Genomic DNA, 20330 nt, shown 5'->3' with positions numbered 1-20330 from the left:
TTTTTAAAAACGAAGTTGTACTAAACTAAACCTAAGTTGTTGGAGATGCTCTTAGAGCTCTTAAACACCCCACTAAAACGACGCCGTAAGATCAGGACACTAGAACTTTTTGGCGGTTACAATAAAAAAAACGTGACGTGTGAGATGAGGCCCCACAAGGAAGCCGTAGTCACTAGAAAGCACAAGGGGTGCGAGCTACCACGCGACACGGCCTCACCGGAAATACACACACTATCCCCTTATTAATCGATCATCATTTCTCCCAAATTAGGCAAATACTAAAACACAGAGAAAATAAAAACCATCGGAAAAAACTTCACGACCGTCGCCGTTGTTCAGGTCTTAAAGGACTTCCGTTCGTCGATGGAGGCCTTGCCTTTTCACGACGGCAACATCCACGACTTGATCGAGAGCCGGTACCTCGACGTCCGTCAAGTAAGTGCTTCGATTTTCATTTGTCGAACAGCTGGGGTTTCGTTTCTGGTTTTGAAACTTTTTATTTGATCGGTGGAGCTTTGTGTGCGTTTAGGATGTTAATCACAGCTTGCAGATGCACTCGTCTTTGGTACGGCGGCTTTCGCAGGAGACGGAATTGGAGGTTTGCTTCTGCTTCACTGCTTCGTATTTTCATTTTCTCTGTAGTTTAAAAAAAAAAAATTTAATTTCTTTATTTGTTAATAATGCCATGATATGGATTCACTGTGAAGTAGAGAATGTGGTTATGTAGGGCATTTGGAATTTAGCGATATTAAGCAGTGAAAAAATGTGTTAAGTTTTTTCGGTGGCACCGAGTAACTGAAGTTTATTGGCAGAGATGAGAATTGAACTACTTAATACAACTATAGCCGATTAGTTCAGACACTAGGAACTTTTTAGCTGTCGGTTCTTCAGTTGGATAGTTGTGTGTCGGTAGTTATGGTGAGCATGGTTTAAACTAGTTCTCAGTGGATATTGCTAGTTGCCTATCGGTTAAGAAAATGTAGATTGTTCCGTTTCAAGTATGGTCATATTGTTTCTCATTTTTCATTTAAAGAGGATACAATACTGATCTGGGAAGAACCACCACTTTTGTACTCGAGTTGAAGATTATCGCTGGATGAGTTTAGTATTGTAATAGCTTATACCGGTTGTGAGGCAGCTGGGTGAACTTCTCTTGGTGGTGACAATTGAAGATCAAACTGTTGCACATGGGGTTAAAGTAATCTTTTGTGACTTCTTATGATTCAGGGGATTAGATTATACTGGTGGTCATCATTTTTAGATGTGCCCTGAGACACTTTATCAACTTGATAGTAGCATACAGTACCTTATAGATGAAGCCTCATTCTGGCATATACATATGATGTTTTGGATAAGCTTATGGTGTGAAGGATGCGGTTAGAAAATCTGAAATGGTGGCCAATCTTACATTGTCTCTGGAGTCATATCAAACTTATATTTACCTTATTTCATATGGTTATTGACGGTAGTGAACAATTTTTCATTCCCCTTTTCTATATCTTTGTCTATGTTTTTTATTTTATTTATCATCGAGACATTTGTGAAAAATTCTTTTTATTTGTAATTTTTTTAGCGAATTTCTACAATTGTCATTTTATGAGACTCTGGTGTTGCATTGTCACCCTGATTAAGTATTCATCTATACCGATCTTCTTTTGGTCTACAGGGGCATCAGGGTTGTGTTAATTCGATTGCTTGGAATTCTAGAGGTTCACTTTTGATATCTGGATCAGACGATACACGGGTATGCTAGTCTTACTTGATATTGTAACTTCCCAATATCCCAGGTGATAGATTGGTAATAAAGAGAAAGAAACATAAACATAATGGATAGGAAGAGTAAGATTATAGAAGGTTCATACATGATGTGCTGAGGATATAGTTCGCGATCGAAAGTTCTTTTACTTTCATCCTGTATGCTTTGTAATGATCAAAATCTTTTTATGTGGAAATTATTTTTCATATTTTTTTTATACGTGCTTTCTGTCACTATCTCTGCATGGATTAAGAGGTGGTAAATTCATTGTGATCATCTTGTAGTCATTACGATTATGAACTTGGTAATGGTTCTTAAGGTCCAAAACCAAAAGAAAATGAAATGTCGAGGTTTAATGTCATGTATTCATTGCAACTTGCAAAAAATCATCAATACCTCCTTGTTGTGCAGATAAATATCTGGAGCTATTCTGGTCGGAAGCTTTTGCATTCTATTGAGACTGGGCACTGCGCAAACATATTTTGTACAAAATTTATTCCTGAAACTTCTGATGAGCTTGTCGTCTCTGGTGCTGGGGATGCAGAAGTACTGTTTTAACATTTTCTCAGTTGTTAATTGTTAATTGTATTTGCTAGTTAACTAGCATTTATATACCCTTATGTGTTTGCAGGTTCGGTTATTTAATTTGTCTCAGTTAAGTGGGAGAGGACCTGAAGATAATGCTGTTCCTCCATCAGCTCTGTATCAATGTCACTCAAGAAGAGTCAAGAAGTTAGCTGTAAGATTTTTAATATAGAGCAAAAGTACATTCAGTTCATTTTTGTTTTTACTTAAGTGAAGGGATGTCCATTGCTTCATGTATATCTTGTACTTTCTGGGTTCCCATACTTGCTGCATTTCTTTATTACAGGTTGAAGTTGGGAATCCCAATGTGGTATGGAGTGCAAGTGAAGATGGAACTTTGAGACAGCATGACTTTCGAGAGGGCACTTCTTGCCCCCCTGCTGGATCTGCTCATCAAGAATGTCGTAATGTTTTAGTAAGTGCTTTTTTTATTTATAGCTCTGTCAAATTCATTTTGTATAAGATGAAAATGCCAGTTGCTTGGTTGTTTTTTTATTAGTTAGATCTTTGGTTAGAGATATACTCTTGTTGCTTCCTAAGTTGCCGGGGGTAAAGATTTACGTTAGTTCCATCGTTTACTACCAAATAGGTCCTATCTTTCTCTGTAGATATTAATATGACATTGAAAGCTGGCTCAACATTTTCGACCACATGATTTCATCTGCACCAGGCACCAGAATTAATGCCTAAATGTAAAATATCATCTGCATTATATATGTTATAGATCTTCTCCGGTGTTGAAGCTCGTTGCATTTTTGTTTTCATTAACTTATATCAGCAGCCAGAATCTAGGTGGTTTCCTTTTGGCCCCTTTTCCTAAAATCATTTGAAATCGTTATTTGACATATTACTCTATATTGCAGCTTGACTTGCGGTCTGGAGCAAAGAAGTCACTAGCTGATCCTCCGAAACAAACGTTTGCTCTAAAATCTTGTGATATCAGTTCCACTAGGCCTCATTTGCTTTTAGTTGGTGGGAGGTAATTGTGGTTGATTCTTATCAACGAGATTAAGTATTTCAGCTACTTTTTCTATTTTGGCTGATTTGTATTCTCTGAATTTTTGCAGTGATGCATTTGCTCGTTTATATGATAGAAGGATGCTTCCTCCTCTGACATCCTGCCGGAAAAGGACGTCTCCACCTCCTTGTGTTAACTATTTCTGTCCAATGCATCTCTCTGATCGTGTAAGTTTACAGTTCTTAATTAAACTGCTGAAATTTGATCATGATCCTTGTGTCAGATTTAGAAGAACTTATTATCTTTTGAAATGTATCTCTTTGGTGCATCCTGTTTATTGCATTCAGTTTCTTCAAGGACAGTAGTAATTTTCAACAAAAATTTTGAATTATCTTTGCTACATTGACATTATAATGAATTGCTTGCCAAACATACATTTTAATGCGGTCTTAGTTTTATTCCTCAGGGACGTACAAGCTTGCACTTAACTCATGTTGCATTTAGCCCGGATGGAGAAGAGGTTCTACTTAGTTATAGTGGGGAGCATGTATATTTGATGAACGTAAATAATGGTATGTTAACCCAGGCTGGAATAATTTAAAAGTGGTACAATATGAAAAACCAAGCTTAATAATATAATTGGTTTTTGCAATTTGCAGCCGGTGGAAGTGCTGTCCAGTATACTTCAGGAGATGCTTCAAAGATAATGAGCTTCACACCTATACTGAATGGGCTAGAACTGCAGCAACCAGCATCCAGAGTCTCCACAAGTCGTCTACCTAAAAGACGCAAGGCCACTGCTATGGTGTGCATCTTTGCTGATGGATTTTGTGCGTTCTTGTCACTTTTATCTTTCTGCAAATTGCCTAAGCTAGTATCTAATACATTTTTCTGCAGCATGAAAAGTGCAGTAAACTAACTCAAATTGCTCTGAAGTCCTTGGAGGAGGGGGATTTTTATCATGGCATTGAGGCATGCAATGAGGTGCTGGATGGATATGGTCGCGATATTGGGCCCATACTAAGGCATGATTGTTTCTGTACTCGTGCCGCATTATTGCTGAAGGTTTGTTTGATCTCAACCAAAGTTACATGGTTGGATCCTGTTACTTTATTCTGAGATCCTCTGGTGCTTACTTCTTTCCCATTTTTTCCTTTGAAGCGTAATTGGAAAAATGATGCTCATATGGCTATAAGGGACTGCTATAATGCCCGGAAAATCGATAGCTCCTCTTTCAGAGCTCATTGCCATATGTCTAAAGCTTTATCACAGGTAATATTGTACTGCAGTCGAGTGTAAGATGGTTTGATATTTTATTGGTTCGTCGGGTGGGTTAGGGGTGGAAGAAAATTTCAGTCAGGGGATTGTAGTTATATATACAGATAAGATTGACAAAGTAATTTTTCAATTTATAAGCTACTTCAGTATTGCCACCTAAGGATAATTGCAAATATAAAGTTCTTTCGACTTCTGTTTTTCCACTTATCATAACATATGCAATGAATCACGGAAGGGGAAAGTTTATAGTAAACATGAGGAAAAGTCACATGTAGCTTATGTTTATAACCATATAGTTTTAAAATTTCTTCTCTAGATGGTTTTTCGACTTGACAATATAGGGATATGATAGTGAAAATTCAGATTGTCCTAATTCCAATTTGAACTAGTTGAGCATTGCAAAACACTTTTGGCTCTATTCTTCTTGCTGACAAGACCTGTAGCGAAAGCAAGGGTTTGGAAGTAAAATATCAATGTTTTGAGGAGCATGTTGCGAAAAATTTTCTTACATAATTGGGTTTATCTGTTTCAAAAATTAGGAAAGTGTGTTCATTATATTCATGCATCTGGATTCCTGAGATTATTGTTCAAAGGAAAATATAGCATATATTAAAGTTTTGGTATCAATGCCTTAATAGACCCTGCATATCTGTGCCAGTGATACTCATGCAATATTTGGTGCTTCTAGCTCTCAAAATGTTGTCAGCTTGGCATGACAAACTACTTTATGATTATATGTTTTCTATATATAGCTAAGCAACATGTTTTAAATTGTGAATGAAGTGAGAAAAGTTTGATGAGTATGGACATTTGCCTTTTGGACCTGTCTTTGTTTATGGCAACGCATTTGTTTAATGAAGAATGCTATTTTCTTGCAGTTGGGCAAACATAAAGAAGCTCTAGAATTCGCTATGGCAGCCCAATCTTTAGCTCCATCAAATCCTGAGGTAGCAGCACAGTTGGAGAGTATAAAAAGAGAGCTTGCTGCAGGTTTGTGACTTTGACTGTGTTGTGCATTTTTTTATTGTATATTTTTGAGTGGATTCTTTGATACTTTGTTGCAGGATCATAGATTTTTAATTCAGTTGTTAGTTTTATCAAGTATAGTAAGAGTGTGGCCTCTATATGTTAAATTGATAGTCAGTAAGGAGTGGAATCCGTCTTTACTCTGATAGTCAGTGCCCCTATTTCTTGCTCTGTTTTAGGACTTACTCATGCTTTAATGACCTTATGCCTGATATGGTGGGAAAAATTGCATCGACCTAATTATTGATCATTCATTTCTTCAACCTTCTCTCCAGCTTGGTTGGGTGGTCCATACTCCATACTATGTCACTAACTTCTGTTTGTAATATATGCATCTTTTTCTTTTTATAGATAGGTTTTGTCCTTTCTGTAGTTGGTTTCCACTTTGAAGAGTTTGATCTCCCAGACTCCATGTCCAATATTAAGAACTGTTTTAGTTTGATCGCCCTACACAAGGAGAATAAGCTGCAATATTTTACTATTTGGTTCAACTCAGTACATTGTCTTCAAGTTAAAGATGGGGAAATGGTCGCATATTTTTACTGTTTGGTTCAACTCAATGACAGGAAGCCTCTAAATACAGTAGGGATATGAAGAGATCAAATTTACCTTACTGTATCACTGCTATCATTCAAATGTTTAAGACTACTGCAAATAGTCCATCAAATGAATTGATTGAGAATTTTAAGGACATAAATTCTTGCATCTCTATGTTTATTCTTGTTATGTAATTCTAACTGTATAGTTCTGTGATTAGCCGTGTCTGAAAAAAATGGTAAGGCAAGTGATGGAGCACCCAGGTCTGAACCTCGGGGTGGAAGAGTACTATCACTTAGTGACATACTTTACCGATCCGAGGGTAACAGTGAAGCTTCACAAGATGGGCCCAGATCTGAAAGAGAGGATTCTGATTACGATGAGGAATTGGAGTTGGACTTTGAAACGTCAATCTCAGGTGATGAAGAGCAAGATATCGAGCCCAACATCCTACATGGAAGTGTAAATCTGAGAATTCATCGAAGAAGTGATTCTTCTAGAGAAGTTGAAGGGGCAAATGGCTGTTGTGGATCACTGTCGTCATCATCTCAAAATGAAAGACTCCAATATCAGGTCCTTTTCATACCTATGGTGTAACCCATTTCCAGATTGGTGATATGGGTTTTGTTGAGTCGTTTTTTTTTTCTGGTTTTTTTGGTTGAGAAAGAAGCATAGATGCCATACCTATCTTGTTGAGTCGCTTTTGCATAGGCCTTATTCTATGTGGAGCTGTGCCAAGTTATACCTTTTTACACTTTAACTATGTTTTTCAAGGCTGGAGCTGTGCCACAGGATTTGGAGTCTTAAAGAAATGCCACATAACTAGTGTAAATGTTGCACAAGAAATTATGGAATGTTGCACAAGAAATGCCACATAACTAGTGTAAATTATAGCATCGGCTTTAATGATAAAAAAAAAGGTTGACTTTAGTTCTCCTAGCACATTGTGTTGTTGGTGGTGGCATTGCTGTTGCTGTCATGAGTTAGGTTTATTCTGACTTTCTTTCTCAATTCTGAATCAGCCTTAGCAATAGGGAAACTCTTTTTTTTTGTTTTTTTTGTACCAGTTCTTTTGTATTGTTGGTCAAATTGCCTTGCTTCATGCAGGGTGGCCTCAAAGTTGAATCCCTTTTTTTTTTTTACGTTAATGAAAAAGTTTGCTCAAACGAATGCCAATTTACGTGCTTATCTTTTTCCTTATATGTTGCAGCCCGAGGCAGTTATTGATATGAAACAGAGATATGTCGGTCATTGTAACGTTGGAACTGACATAAAACAAGCGAGCTTTCTTGGCCAGAGAGGTACGCTATTTAGTGTTGATCTATAACACGTTAGGGATAAGAATGCCATGCAATATTACGAGTCCTCAGTTCTTCTTCAGGGTTGAATGTTACTGTTCAATGTAAAAATTTGTATTTTTGGTAAATGACCCACATACCTCTATTCTCTACTTATGCATGGGCTTGAGTGCTTTCTTCAATGCCTTGTTATAGAAGTTCTCATGACAATCTTTGTGTCATATTTGTGGCTCAAAATTTGCCGGTTAGATTTTCTTGTGATTCATCTTTCTTTATGTTTCAAAGATTATGTTCTTTATAAGAGGTGAAAGAGCATACACACACATATGAATGCATCATTGCCTTCTAACCTGCTTATTGATGATGCCAAGATTGATGATCTTGATTGTTTGCTTATGTTATAACTAATATACAAATCATAAATGCTGGATTCCATATTGCTTTGCAGGTGAATATATCGCTAGTGGAAGTGATGATGGCAGATGGTTTATATGGGAGAAACGAACTGGCAGACTGATAAAAATGCTTCAAGGAGATGAAGCTGGTAACTCTTTCTCTTGGAGCAAAAAATTATGGGAGTAGCAACTTCCAGTAGCTGTTTTTATAACAATATTTTCATTGCCCTCTGCAGTTGTGAACTGTGTACAGTGTCATCCCTCTGATTGTGTCGTGGCAACTAGTGGGATTGACAATACAATAAAGGTGTGTTTTATGAACTCACTCTTGATATTTTGTTTCTTGACTGGGGTTGGGTGATGTAGGGAAACATCTGAATTTTGTCTGGTTTAATGTTGTAGTTATGGACCCCAAGTGCTTCAGTCCCATCTATTGTAGCTGGTGGAGCCGCTGGACCAGAAACTGCTAATGTTTCTAATGTTTTGGCTGCTAATCAGCACAGATTGAGCCATAATCGTGAAACTATCCTGTAAGGCTTATCAAATTCTGAACTTTTGCCCCACTTGCTTTAAGAAAAAATGGATTTGCAGAAATTCATTTTTTATGTTGTAAAAGGAAAGGCGCGTGCTTCCATATGGTTTTCTTTCATTTTTGTTTTGAGTTTTAGTTGGCAAGTTTGTCCACATGTTTTCTAGTATTGCTAGCAAATTTTCATGCCATGTCTCTAGGTCAGTGGTACAGATCGTAACTTAGAGATTATTTTGTTTTGTTGAAAATACAACCTATAAATACAGTGTTCATTTCCCACTGTAAATTCCATGATTCCCACCTCAGTTCTCTCCTTCTCCTGAGCCTTTTATCGTATGCATACGGTAAATTCAATGATCGTAGCAAGTTCTTATGCATGCTGAGCTCAATTCATGCATATCCATGTTTTTGGCAATTGATTGTTTCTGAAACTTCTAATTTAGTCCGAACATGTATGAGGGTTGTGCTTCAACCTCTGAGATAGAGATGATTATGCAGTTGCAAAAACTATGCAAGTTCTCATGCGTGATAGCTTCACGCATATTCGTGATTTTGACAACCATTGCTTTCTTAGCCTGAAACTGTTAACCTAGTACGAGTAAGTGTGAGGTCTATGCTTCAAACTCTGATTAAAATGACTGTATTCGCAGAAAAAAATATTTCATGCTTGTGGTTATGTTTCCAGTAGTCTAATGGTGTCTAGCCCAGGTATATTGTTTCATCCAATGACTAATATAGTTTTTGCTAGGTACAGCCATTCTGAAATTTTGGAGCATTTTCGAATGCATGAGTTCACTGAAGGAAGCTTGCACCCGTTTGAGTGTGCTCAGAGCTAAACAAGGTTATAACTGAAGCATGGAGGTAAATATCATATCTTAATCTGAAATTCGTTTTATTCTTGTTCTTTCAGATTTTCATGTATATGGTTAATAAGAGGTCCAGTATAGTGGCCTTAGCTTGATGCATCACATTTTGTATTTAGCGTAGAATTGTCTGTATTTTGTATTCCAATTGTATGTGCATGGGAACACATATTCAGACAAACACAGTATATATTGCCTATACACACCGACTTAAATCTGATAAAATAGTCTTTAAAAGAGGAATATGGGGACTGATACAAGGTAAACAGATTTGAACATATGTTTTTTTGGATATTATTATTATTATTATTATTTTATTTTTCGGGTGGAAGGATAATGTACCCTTAGTCTGAAATGGTAAAGTTAATGAGACCGTGCCCCCATCTAATCCCCCAAAAAAAAAAGGCTAGTGTGACAATATTTTGATGAGAAACCATTATGGTTTAACCGATTGCACTAGTCTAGTCAGGTCATGCTTTGTGTCACTTTGAAATCTCAAGTTTAAACTTGATAGATGGTAGATGTTGGAAGTCTGCAGATCTTGAGCAAGAGGATGGGTTTCATAGATTTGGACAAGGTGTATATGATTGTACTCATTCTAGCACTGATTTTATCTGTTATGTTTTTACAGATAACAAATGCTCTAATGTAAATGAGACAACCAGGAATCTTGGGCAAAATTATAGAGCCGCTGCTATATGCTCTGTTCAGCTGTAAAGTTTTCCAGATTACATGTGTCATTATCCCCCCTCCAAACATTTCCCTTGTGTGGATCAATCAATTGTTGAAAATCCGCCTGCATAGTATAGTACAGATTACTGAACTTGAGAACGCTCTTGGTTTGTCTGTTGATTTTGCTCTCGTGCTTATTATGTATTTATTTTGCTTCTTCCTTATTGTGTACAGTATAAGAAAGCAGAGAATTCTTTTTTTTTTTGGGTATTAGAGATACACACATATATATGTATATATATTAATATAAACACATCTTTTTGTTCTGATTTCCATTAGTGTCGCCAGACCAGCTGGTTTCTTTCAGATACTTCACATCGATAGTGTGGGTGTCCAATAGGGAACAGCCACTTTCTGATAATTTTTCTTCAGTTTTGAGGATGTCAGGGTTTAGGGTATTCAATGTTCTTTGATATGTAGGCATTTGTGAAATAATCTACCAACTATGACCGTCGAAAATGAACAATTGTTTCTCAATTCACACTGGCATAATTAGGTTGATCCTATGTGATATATGCCTTAGGGATGAAAGGAAGTACGTAGGACGGTAGGATAATGAAGTGTGATATCTAGCTTGCACTGGGCGGAGGTTTCACATGTTATAATTACCCAGAAATGAGAAAATACATATGTAAAACTCACTTTTATTTGATGAGTTTTGAGTTCATGTCCCAAAAAACAACAAATGTAAATGAATATTGTGTGTTGTTTTCAACCAACAGGTTTTCATGCTTGTAAATGAACAATGAGTTGTGTAAATAAAAGGAGATGAAAGGATGATAGCAAGTGTAATTCCAAACGCTCTAAATAAGAGAGTTTCAACATTTTAATCAATGTATTCATATAAGATTTTAATTAGTATTTATCATTCTCATGATATGCGAGTTAAATGTTGGAGAAAACCATATAGTCAAAGCACCATACACTAGTGTTTGAGAGAACGGAAACCCTAAGCGATCATATACAGATGAAATTGAAAGGTGGGTGAATCAGATGAAATTGAAAAGTGGGTGAATGTAGAGGACGAGTTTGATACATACATCTACAGGTGGAGGAGTCATCATAGTCATGGATGCCGAGCAATGGACCGACCCACAAATCTGAGAGTCGAGTTGGGACTGGACGAGTCGAACTTGTACGGAAACTCCGTAGGGAAGATGCGGTTCATGAGGTGAACATCATCGACGGGTGTAAGGAAATTGGAAGGGAGCCAGAAACTGGGATCCTCCGGTGACTTGGCCAGAGAACTAAGCTTGGAGCTTAGGGAGAACTAAGCTTGAGTATAAATGGAGGAGGGTGTGAAGTGTTTGCTGGTTAAGGAAGATATAATAATTGTCTAATAGTATGAGGCTTTCATAATCTCATTATGCATTTTTGTCTAGCGTCTATGTAGTGAAAAGATGAAGAATTGAAATCATGTAAAGATGCAGCAATATGTTATCGATTGCATCTTTCTTACAGTTTGATAACCTGAGACGATCACTAAATCAAACATTAATGCCACTTCGTATTAGCTTCAAAAGCCATTGCAACATATAAAAATGACTGATTAAAGCACTAGCCGCTCATTTACCTAAGAATGTGATTAACCTGCAGTTCGACTTCGACCTTATGCATATTAATATGAAAAAAGTTGCAAACTTCAGTCCATGCAGCGAAAAAAAATCTTTTCCCTCCCAACTCTTGAATCTAGCCCACCCGAATTCTAATTCCTGTTCCATTCGTCCTGGTTATTCATCATTTCAAATGAGTGTAATGCAATATTCTTCGTTCGCAGTTTTGCACAATCTTGAATCCATATGGCTTAATTTGGATTATAATTACTGTCACAACGAGTGGGGAACCAATCAACCAAATTATAAATCAACATTAGGCAATCAAGTTTTATATGATATGGGCGGGAAATAAACAAAGTTCAAGTTTTTGGGGATTGGCCGAAACCAAAGCAAAACCCTAAAATCTCAATCTCTCATTTCCACCCATCAAAATCGAAAACCGCCACACCCAATATGAGAGGAACTCGGCGAAAGCCGTCGATGAACCCACGCCCACCGCCGCCATCAACCCCGCTCGATCACTTCTGCCACCGCGACTCCGACGCCAGCTTCGCCAGCAGCCGCCCCTCCTCCATCGGACTCGGCGGCGGCGCCTCCTCCATCGCCAACGTCGACCTCTACAAAGACCGCTCCTACCAGCAATCCGCCCTCTCCGCCATCAATTCCTACCTCGCCTCTCACTCCGTCCAAGTCTTCCTCAAATTCCCGATCCCTCCCGCCCGAGAGATCACCGAGGCTCTCAAATTCCTCGTCACCCGCCTCGATTGGCCGTCGCCGAAGCTCGAGGACGACCTCCAGGTCATCCTGAAATCCCTAAAATGCCCCTTCAAGCTCAACAAGTCCATGATCCGAAACCCCACCGTGAACTCGCACCAGTGGCCGAATCTCCTCGCCGTCATCCACTGGCTGTTCCAGCTTGTCCGCTACAACGATCATCTGGATCAGAATTCCGATGCGTTTCTCGACGGCAATCCGGTGGGGCAGTACACGCTGCGGAGCTACCTGCATTACATAAGGGGGCAGGACGACGAGGCGGAGGAGGTGGATCGCGAGTTTGTGGGGAAGTTTGAGAGGCAGAGGGACGAATCGGAGGAGCAATTGAAGGTTTTGAGGGAGCACGCGGCGGAGCTGGAGGCCAAAGTGGAGGCGTTGAGGTCGGAGCCGTCTCTGAAAGAGAAATTGGAGAGGGAGAGGAGTGTGCTGGAAGAGGATGTGGGGAAGTTTCATGAGATGATTGAGAATCTCGACAAGAATGTGAAGAAGCTGCAGAAGGTTGTGGAGGCGAAAGAGAAGGAGTTGGAGGCCAAGAGGGAAGAGAAGAAGAGGATTTTGCAGGAGAATGAGGAGTTGAAGAAGAGAGTTGAGTCGCAGAGTTTTAACGAGAGGGATGTGGAGAGAATGAAGAGGGAATTGCAGGCTGTGGAGAGGGATATTGGGGAAGCCGAGCTGGCTAGGAATGTGTGGGAGGAGAAGGTGTGGGAGTTGGATAACGCACTCGGTCCCAAGGTTAAGGAGATGGAGACTTTGGCCATGGAGTGCAACCAATTCATGAGGAGGTTTGTCATCCCTATTTATAATTTGATTTTTCAGTTTACTTTATAATCGATTTGTTCTGTGGTTAACTGAAATTTAGTTCCATATGGTTAGCTTTGACGCCACATGACAGTGTAAGTTGATCCGATAGCTCATGCAGCCATTAAACTAATCCTGTACCTTTGTTAGTGCTTTACAAGGTTGCTTCATTTTTTCAATGTAAGGAAACCCCTTGTAATTTGCACGCTTGTTCTTAGGTTGTTGCCTTCACGATTGATGTTTTGGCTGCTTTTTGTTCAAGTAGACAATTCAAATCTTTTGGTGAACTGATACAGTTCTCTGATGGAATTGGTATCTCTTTCGTTGTAACAGGTTGAAACTTTGTAATGACTTCCAGTATAAATTGAATCCTAAGGGATCAACAGCTGCTGAGGTGATGGGGGTTGACTATAAATCAACATTAAAGCCTGCACTTGAGTCATACTCTCAAAAAATAAAGAAGGATTCTGTGGAAACACTGGATGAGTTGATTTTGCTTCAGCATCAGTCAAGTGCACTTTCTGCTGATATCGAGGGAAAAAGATATGAGATATCAACACTTCAGTCGCGTCTTGATGAAGTAAGTGGATCTACACCAAGTCTTTCAGATAACAAAATGAGTTCATTTATTGCAGAATGACATTACCAATTTCTTGTCCGGTGATTCAAAATTAATGAAGAAGCAACTAAAATATAGAAGAAACTTCCGACATTACCCAGGTATTTGGGAATATATTACAATAATAAATATAGAAGCAACCTTTCTTTTCCTTGCCTCGTTGTCATAAATGAGAAAACCATAGTATTATCGACTGTACTCAGTGTACTGTTTAGTTCTGATAAAAAATTTCTCAACTGCTTGACAAAATTAAATGAGCAATTGTTTCTGGGTGTCAGTTTACATACGCATACGGACATACCATATATTGGCTAGTCAACCAGAATTGTGATTCCCCCTTTCTTATTTTCTGAAAAGAAAAGAAAAGAAAAGAAAAGGGAAAAAAGATATTAGGATGTTGCAATTAATAGTGAGCAGCCTTGAGAGGCAAAATCCTCTCTAGAACTTTTACGGAATCTTTGTAATCTGTTTTAGGAACTCTCAGCTCCCCTAAGAAATCGTGGAATAATTTCTTTGGAATTAGGATGCTGGTTCCCTATGTAATATCTTGCAACTAAAAGAGTACATAAAGTTTTTTTTTTTGTTTTTGTTTGTTTGTTTGTTTTTGTTTGTTGAATTCTGAAGGATGGCTAGTTGCTAGTATGGGAAGAATGTGGGACCTATAGGGTTACTGGGTTGCAAGTATTATAGGCTGAAATCGAATATAGAGAGATGTACTATAGGTCTGTTGACAGCAGTAGTAGAGTAGTATGAATAGTAACAATGCTACAATTACAAGTTGGTTCACTTGATTTGCTGCCAAGTGGAGTGGAAGGATTGTATTGACAACTAGTTGTTATATAGGGTTGAAAATAGTGTGCATATCCAAATGGTTGGAAAGCATTGTCAGAAAGCTTTAGTCGCATATAACTAGGCTTTAAAATTGTAAATCCCTACAATAGTCCCTATGATAGCCTGCCTGTGAATTATAACAAAAAGACCTTAATGCAGATTATAAAGATCCATAGAGTACTTTTAGTGAATGAGTGACTTATAACTGTTTTTGTACAACTCTCATAGTCCTATGGCTACAGAGAGCTCATGAAATTAAATACTATCTTTGTTGGGTACAACCTCTAGTCTATATCCGTGGTGTTATACGAACTTTTGTTCTTTATAAACTTGGGTATATCAAGTTTTGAAAATATCATAACGGTATCTCATGTTTCCATCCTGACCTAAGATTGGTATATATAGCCATTAAGATGACTAATTTACCTTTAAGTTCTCTTTTTTTCTTAGTTTTTTTTATTTGTTTTCATATTCCATAAATATTAGAAGAGGTTTTGGAATTTGATGATTTTGGTTGGCCTTTATAAACTTGAAGAAGATTGAAAAGGGTCAACATTCAGAAGTTCAATCCTTGTTGTTTCCGCTGACACTCAATGATCTTGTTGTTACCATTGACATTCAAGGATGATTGAGATGAACAACTGATTATTAGCAAGGAGAAAATGACGATGAATTTTTTCTCTACGTTTCCTAAAAATATAAAAAGCCAAACAAAGAAAATTGGAATATGAAAACAAAGAAGAAAAACTAAGGAAAAAAAAGATAATTTAAGGGTAAATTGGTGTCTTTTTTTTTGTCTGAGGGTAAATTAGTCATCTTAATGGTTATATATACCAATCTTAGGTCGGGATGGAAACTTGAGATGCCAATTTGATATTTTTAAAACTTAATATACCAAAGTTTATAAGGAGTAAAAATTTGTATACCATTCAGACGAATTTCTCAATAATATATCAACCATCTCAGAATTTGTTCTTATACACATCTTAGTACCTGGATCTTTTCATAATCTCTTACTAGAATGGAGTCCATCGGGTCCATTAGAGTGGTATAATCAGTTTGAAGAGGCAAAAGAAGGAAAGGGTAAGCAGATGTAGTATGGCAAAAATGACAGGATCTATATAGAAGTTGATTGTAGACAATATACAGGACATAAGATCCTTGTAGCTAAGGTTTTGTTGTTGAGTATTGCTCTATGGAAAAAGGTTTGGAAAAGCTAAATGCATGAGATTATTTGAAGTTTACATCTGGCTTCCGCAACTGCATGTGCTTTGCTTTCATTATCTATTGTGTCATGCAAATGTACCTAGCTCGAACGATTGAAAGAGAAATGTAGATGAGGGAAGCCATTAAGTACATAGGTTAAAGATTGTTATAGATTATAAAACTGATCAAATGTTTGTTTCGTTGGAATATAGTTACTTGTCCACTGGGTATTCATTTTACAGTGCACCATTTTTATTTTTTCTATTTTTTATTTTTTTATAGCAGCAGACTTCTTTCCTTTTTATAGAAGGAAGAGATAGGAGTAGGATGAACAAGGAGTTCAGCAAAACCGAGTTAACTTGTTGATATTAGTAAAAAACTCTTCTGATAAACCTTCTGTAAATAGGTCACCTTCTTGTTTTTAGCACTAGGATGGACGCTTTTTGTTGAACACATTTTCAATATCTTATCTGGTCTACTACAATGAAATAAGTTAAATGGTTATCCTTGACATGCATTTGAGTATCCCTTTTGGGGGTGGCTATCAGACGCCCTCTAGGTATTTGTTTATTTTTGCTTTTGGGATGGGCTTTGAGCTTGAATGTTGCTACTTTGTTATGTTGGTGAAAAGATTGAGCCACACTGATCTCTGTTGTATGTCTTACCTGGTAGAAAATATGCAGGTCGTATGTAATATTAAGATAAAACTAGAAGTAGGATGGAATTTCTCTAAGAACACACCCCTATAATTTGCAAACACTATCTAAAGTCACTGCCTTCAGATGGTTGTCATTAGCTTGAATGAAAAATCTTTTATTGGTCTCTGGAAGTTGGTATTTACTCTCAAGAGGAATCAGTCTTAACAGGTGGTTTATTTCCAAATGTTGGTCCTGTGGCGACTCGTTAAGTATGCCATACATCTGAAGATCGTTCATGCTTCTTACCGTCCACAATCGAAACTTGTGGTTGTGATTTAAGTTCTATCTAGTTTAATGCTCCCAGTTTGGATGGACATAATATTTTGCAAGAATTTTTCCTCTGATATGATGTTGTGCTAATGAATTATTGATTCATCAGGTGGAAGCTCAATTGAATTCGTTGAAGAAAGAGATACAGGACTACACTTGTGGTTGTGAAGAAGAAATTAGAAAGATGATGGACAAAGTTCAAAAGGAGGCTCATGACATGAATATTGTGGAAAGAGAAGCCAATGAGATTCTGAAGGTCAGAGTCTCCAACCTTGTTTGCTACTAAAACTTTGTTCACTTGTAAGCTAAAAAGTGTTGCTCTTGCTGGCGTTAAGGAGTCTAGGGATATACATTTGAGCATAATAGTCTATTCCTGAAAGGCAGTATTGCATCATTGCATGGAAGTTTGTCTTTCTTTAGTCCTCATAGTCATTACTTTTATGCTACATGAACAGCCTTAATTAATCGGTTTTGTGAAGTTCCAAACTATTCCTAATCAATTTCTTGTTTCTTGTAGACTTCCAAATTGAAATTGCAGGAAGTAACTGAACAAACTGAAGAAGAGACTCAGAAGTGTGCTCGCGAACTCTTTTCCATAATTGAATCGGTCTCAAGATACAAAGAACATGTGCAGTCAAAGATTGCAGAAGTGAAGAGCGATGTCTCAGATACTGCAGCGATGTTATCAAATACTCACAAAGGATCGTTGCAATCCCAGTACAGTTTTCTGTTTGACTCAAGCCAAGGCTCTGAATGAACTCAAACCGGCAATGACAGTCAACTCCAGTAGGTTGTCATACTTGTGCCCTCTAATGGTCATCTTTTGCTGGATTTAGTGTGGGCTAAATTATGTGGTTTGGTCTAGGGGAATGGTCTGTAGATTTCTGTAATATTATGCCATGTTTTCAGTTGAACCTCAAAGTTGTGGAGAATCTGTTATTATCATGACAGTGCTTAATGTGTTTGGTTGATTTTTATTTTTTTTAAATTTTTTATAAAGGGTTTGGAACCTAGCCTAACTGGGAGGCTCAGCCCTACGCTCGGATTTTATATAAATAAAAAACAAAAAAAATTACAGTAGTTTGAAAAAAAAAACAATACGATTCGGAAACTAAAAAAAGAGAATATGGTATTCCTATCTTTTGTACAAACTAAAAAGGAAAGTTGGTAGACAAAACATATAAGTAGTCAATATAATTTGGAGCATCAAAACAAAGCAGTTGTGAACACCAATCTCAGCTCCATAAACAACCTGCCAGATGAGACTACAAACTGCTGTTGAAGATAATACGAGACCGACAACACCAGATAGTCACTATCAAGTCTGTCATCTAATTAGCTCGACAATTCGGATACCCTAATGCATCCCTCAAAAGGAAAAGAGATACACTAGGAGGAGGAGAAACATGTCAAAGCAATGAAGAACCTAAACCCAAATTTGCAAAACCATCAGCAACATATTTCCTTCCCGAAAAACATGAGAACAATGAAAAGTCATTGATTTGATATGGTGCATGCAATTACTCCATGCTATTCGAAGAGGCCACGAAGGAAGAAAAGTGGATGACAACAAACATGTAAGAACGCTCGCACAATCGCTCTCTAACCACAAATTATGCCACCCTAGAAGAAAAGCGAATTCAATCCCAATAATAACAATTATTAGTTCAGAATAAAAAGCAGAACGATGCCCCAAGCCTTTGCAAAATCCATCAATATAACGACCCAAAGAGTCCCGAAAAACTCCGCCACAAGTAGCGGGACCTGGATTGCCTTTAGCTAAACCATCAGTATTAAGTTTAATCCAGAATATGGGAGGAGGATGCCATAATATGAGACGTAGCTCCTTCAAAACTTTCTTTTTTAGAGAGACACCAAGATAAATAAGTATTTGAGTATCCAAAACACCCCTAGTAAAGCCTAGAACATGAGGAGCCAAAAATAATAACCAAGCTTTAGTAGACTTGAAAACTCGCATGAGAGATGACTTCTTATCTTCAAACCTAAGCTTGTTACGAGCTTTCTAAATAGCCATAAGAACAAAAAAACCACATGCAAGCCATAAATTTGAAAGCTGAGCGGTGAAGGCCTTACTATGAAAAGCATTCCAGAGATCTAATAGAGAACCTGATGATGGTAAATGATGTGCCAAAACAACAAGCCAGCCATTGCCAGATGTTTTGAGCAAAAGAGCAATTAACAAAAAGGTGAGCAAAGTCCTCCATATGACCAAATGTACACATTTGACAGACAGACACCATAGGAATACCCCTCTTCTGAAGTTGATCATCCGTAGGCAACTTATTATGGAATAACCGCCAAGCTAGAATAGAGTAGCAAAGTGGAATAAAACCTCGCCAAATTGTTGAAACCCAAGGATGACTGTCCAAGTGCAAACAAACAAACTCATATGCATCCGAAAAACATAACAACCCATTAACAGAATTTCGCCATATCAGAACATTATCTGTAGGTTCAATAGGGAGAGGGACATTGGGCTATGTGAGGGAAAAGCTGAGTGAACCTGTGAGGCAAAGCCCACTCATGGCCAGAAATATAAGAAGACACATTAGATGTCAAATAATTTGCCAGAAAACCAACCTGAAGCTTATCAACGATAGAAACATCTAAAGGCAACTCCAACAGTGGCACTATAATTGGGTCTTGGTCTTAAAATAAAACTTTTCATCTCCAGCAACACATTTTTGGTGGCTTTGGTCTTGGATTTATAGGACTTGGTCTTATTTTGAGTCCTATATTTGATGGTTTTCCAAGACCAAGACCCAAACAGTGCATTGGGCTCGCATCAATTCAACTGGGCCAGGAAACATATGAACTGATGCGCTGGAAAGAGAAAGGAGAGAGACACGCGGGCCTTTTCTTCTTGGCGTGCATGGATGCACTTTTCCTTGAATGGCTTTTGGGGAGTTGTGGAGCTGCCTGCGTCTCCTAGTGGCTTTTGGGGTTTTCCAATAGTACTCTTCCCAACGGCCCGATTTGTTACAAGTTGGGAATCAATTGTTAATTTAATTTGTATCTTTTCCAAATCATCCAATGGTAAGAATATATTAATTAAAAGATATGACCTCTATTAAATACATCATGAAGAATTAATGCCAATTTTACTTGAAAAAATAAAAAAATGTACCAGAAATAAAAAAAAAAATACATAGACCTGTGTAGGAACAGTTTTTTGAATAAACTCTATTAAATGATAAGAATAATTAATATATATGATAAAAATAAAAATAATTAAATTTCCTTTATTTAATAATGTTAACCTATTATTTAATATAATATTCATGAACCATTGTACTTAAAACTTATTTTAATCAAGTAAAATGAATATAAGACCACATATGACTCATTGTTGGAGATGAGAAAATGAGTCTTATATGAATAGTGTAATAAGAGATCCTATGATGAATATAAGACTCAATTATAGGACTATGGTGGGAGTTGCCCTAACCATCTTCCAGACCAAAAAGAGATGTCAAATAATGTGTTTGGTTGATCAAATGAAGGCATTAGAGCATCTCCAGTGGAGATGTTAAAAGGTTTGTGTCAAATTCAAAAATTTGACAATTTTGAAAATTTTGAAGGCTGATATGGCCANAGTCT

General features: G+C 37.5%; 2 protein-coding genes across 2 annotated transcripts; both read left to right on the top strand.

Annotated features, from left to right (window-relative positions):
* The first annotated feature begins 363 nt into the window (after positions 1-363).
* Positions 364-10224, top strand: LOC101312636 (WD and tetratricopeptide repeats protein 1-like). Its single transcript, XM_004299658.1, has 20 exons — positions 364-435; positions 530-598; positions 1667-1744; positions 2168-2302; positions 2388-2495; positions 2628-2756; positions 3205-3320; positions 3409-3526; positions 3766-3871; positions 3959-4104; positions 4197-4364; positions 4461-4571; positions 5456-5567; positions 6361-6713; positions 7351-7441; positions 7887-7982; positions 8070-8140; positions 8236-8363; positions 9117-9223; positions 9857-10224. Exons 1-19 carry the CDS (start codon positions 364-366, stop codon positions 9196-9198), a joined length of 2289 nt encoding a protein of 762 aa, XP_004299706.1. The 3' UTR covers positions 9199-9223; positions 9857-10224.
* A 1649-nt stretch (positions 10225-11873) lies between these two features.
* On the top strand, positions 11874-17665 carry LOC101312350 (kinetochore protein NDC80 homolog). Its single transcript, XM_004299657.1, has 4 exons — positions 11874-13069; positions 13419-13665; positions 16819-16965; positions 17227-17665. The coding sequence occupies exons 1-4, from the start codon at positions 11967-11969 to the stop codon at positions 17464-17466; spliced, it is 1737 nt and encodes a 578-aa protein (XP_004299705.1). The 5' UTR covers positions 11874-11966; the 3' UTR covers positions 17467-17665.
* The last annotated feature ends 2665 nt before the right edge of the window (positions 17666-20330 follow it).

Source organism: Fragaria vesca, linkage group LG5, assembly GCF_000184155.1.
Source record: "Fragaria vesca subsp. vesca linkage group LG5, FraVesHawaii_1.0, whole genome shotgun sequence".
NCBI lineage: Eukaryota > Viridiplantae > Streptophyta > Magnoliopsida > Rosales > Rosaceae > Fragaria > Fragaria vesca.
Note: the sequence above shows the minus strand (reverse complement) of the source record. Positions and strands in the feature narration are given on the sequence as shown.

What these genes read in the sequence shown, in the direction of transcription:
- LOC101312636 (XM_004299658.1), top strand. Translation starts at nt 364, where the DNA reads ATGGAGGCCTTGCCTTTTCACGACGGCAACATCCACGACTTGATCGAG. An exon ending in GAAGAGTCAAGAAGTTAGCT is followed by an intron (nt 2,496 to 2,627) that starts GTAAGATTTTTA and finishes TCTTTATTACAG; the next exon opens with GTTGAAGTTGGGAATCCCAA. An exon ending in GCTTCAAGGAGATGAAGCTG is followed by an intron (nt 7,983 to 8,069) that starts GTAACTCTTTCT and finishes TGCCCTCTGCAG; the next exon opens with TTGTGAACTGTGTACAGTGT.
- LOC101312350 (XM_004299657.1), top strand. Translation starts at nt 11,967, where the DNA reads ATGAGAGGAACTCGGCGAAAGCCGTCGATGAACCCACGCCCACCGCCG. An exon ending in TTCAGTCGCGTCTTGATGAA is followed by an intron (nt 13,666 to 16,818) that starts GTAAGTGGATCT and finishes TTGATTCATCAG; the next exon opens with GTGGAAGCTCAATTGAATTC. An exon ending in AAGCCAATGAGATTCTGAAG is followed by an intron (nt 16,966 to 17,226) that starts GTCAGAGTCTCC and finishes TGTTTCTTGTAG; the next exon opens with ACTTCCAAATTGAAATTGCA.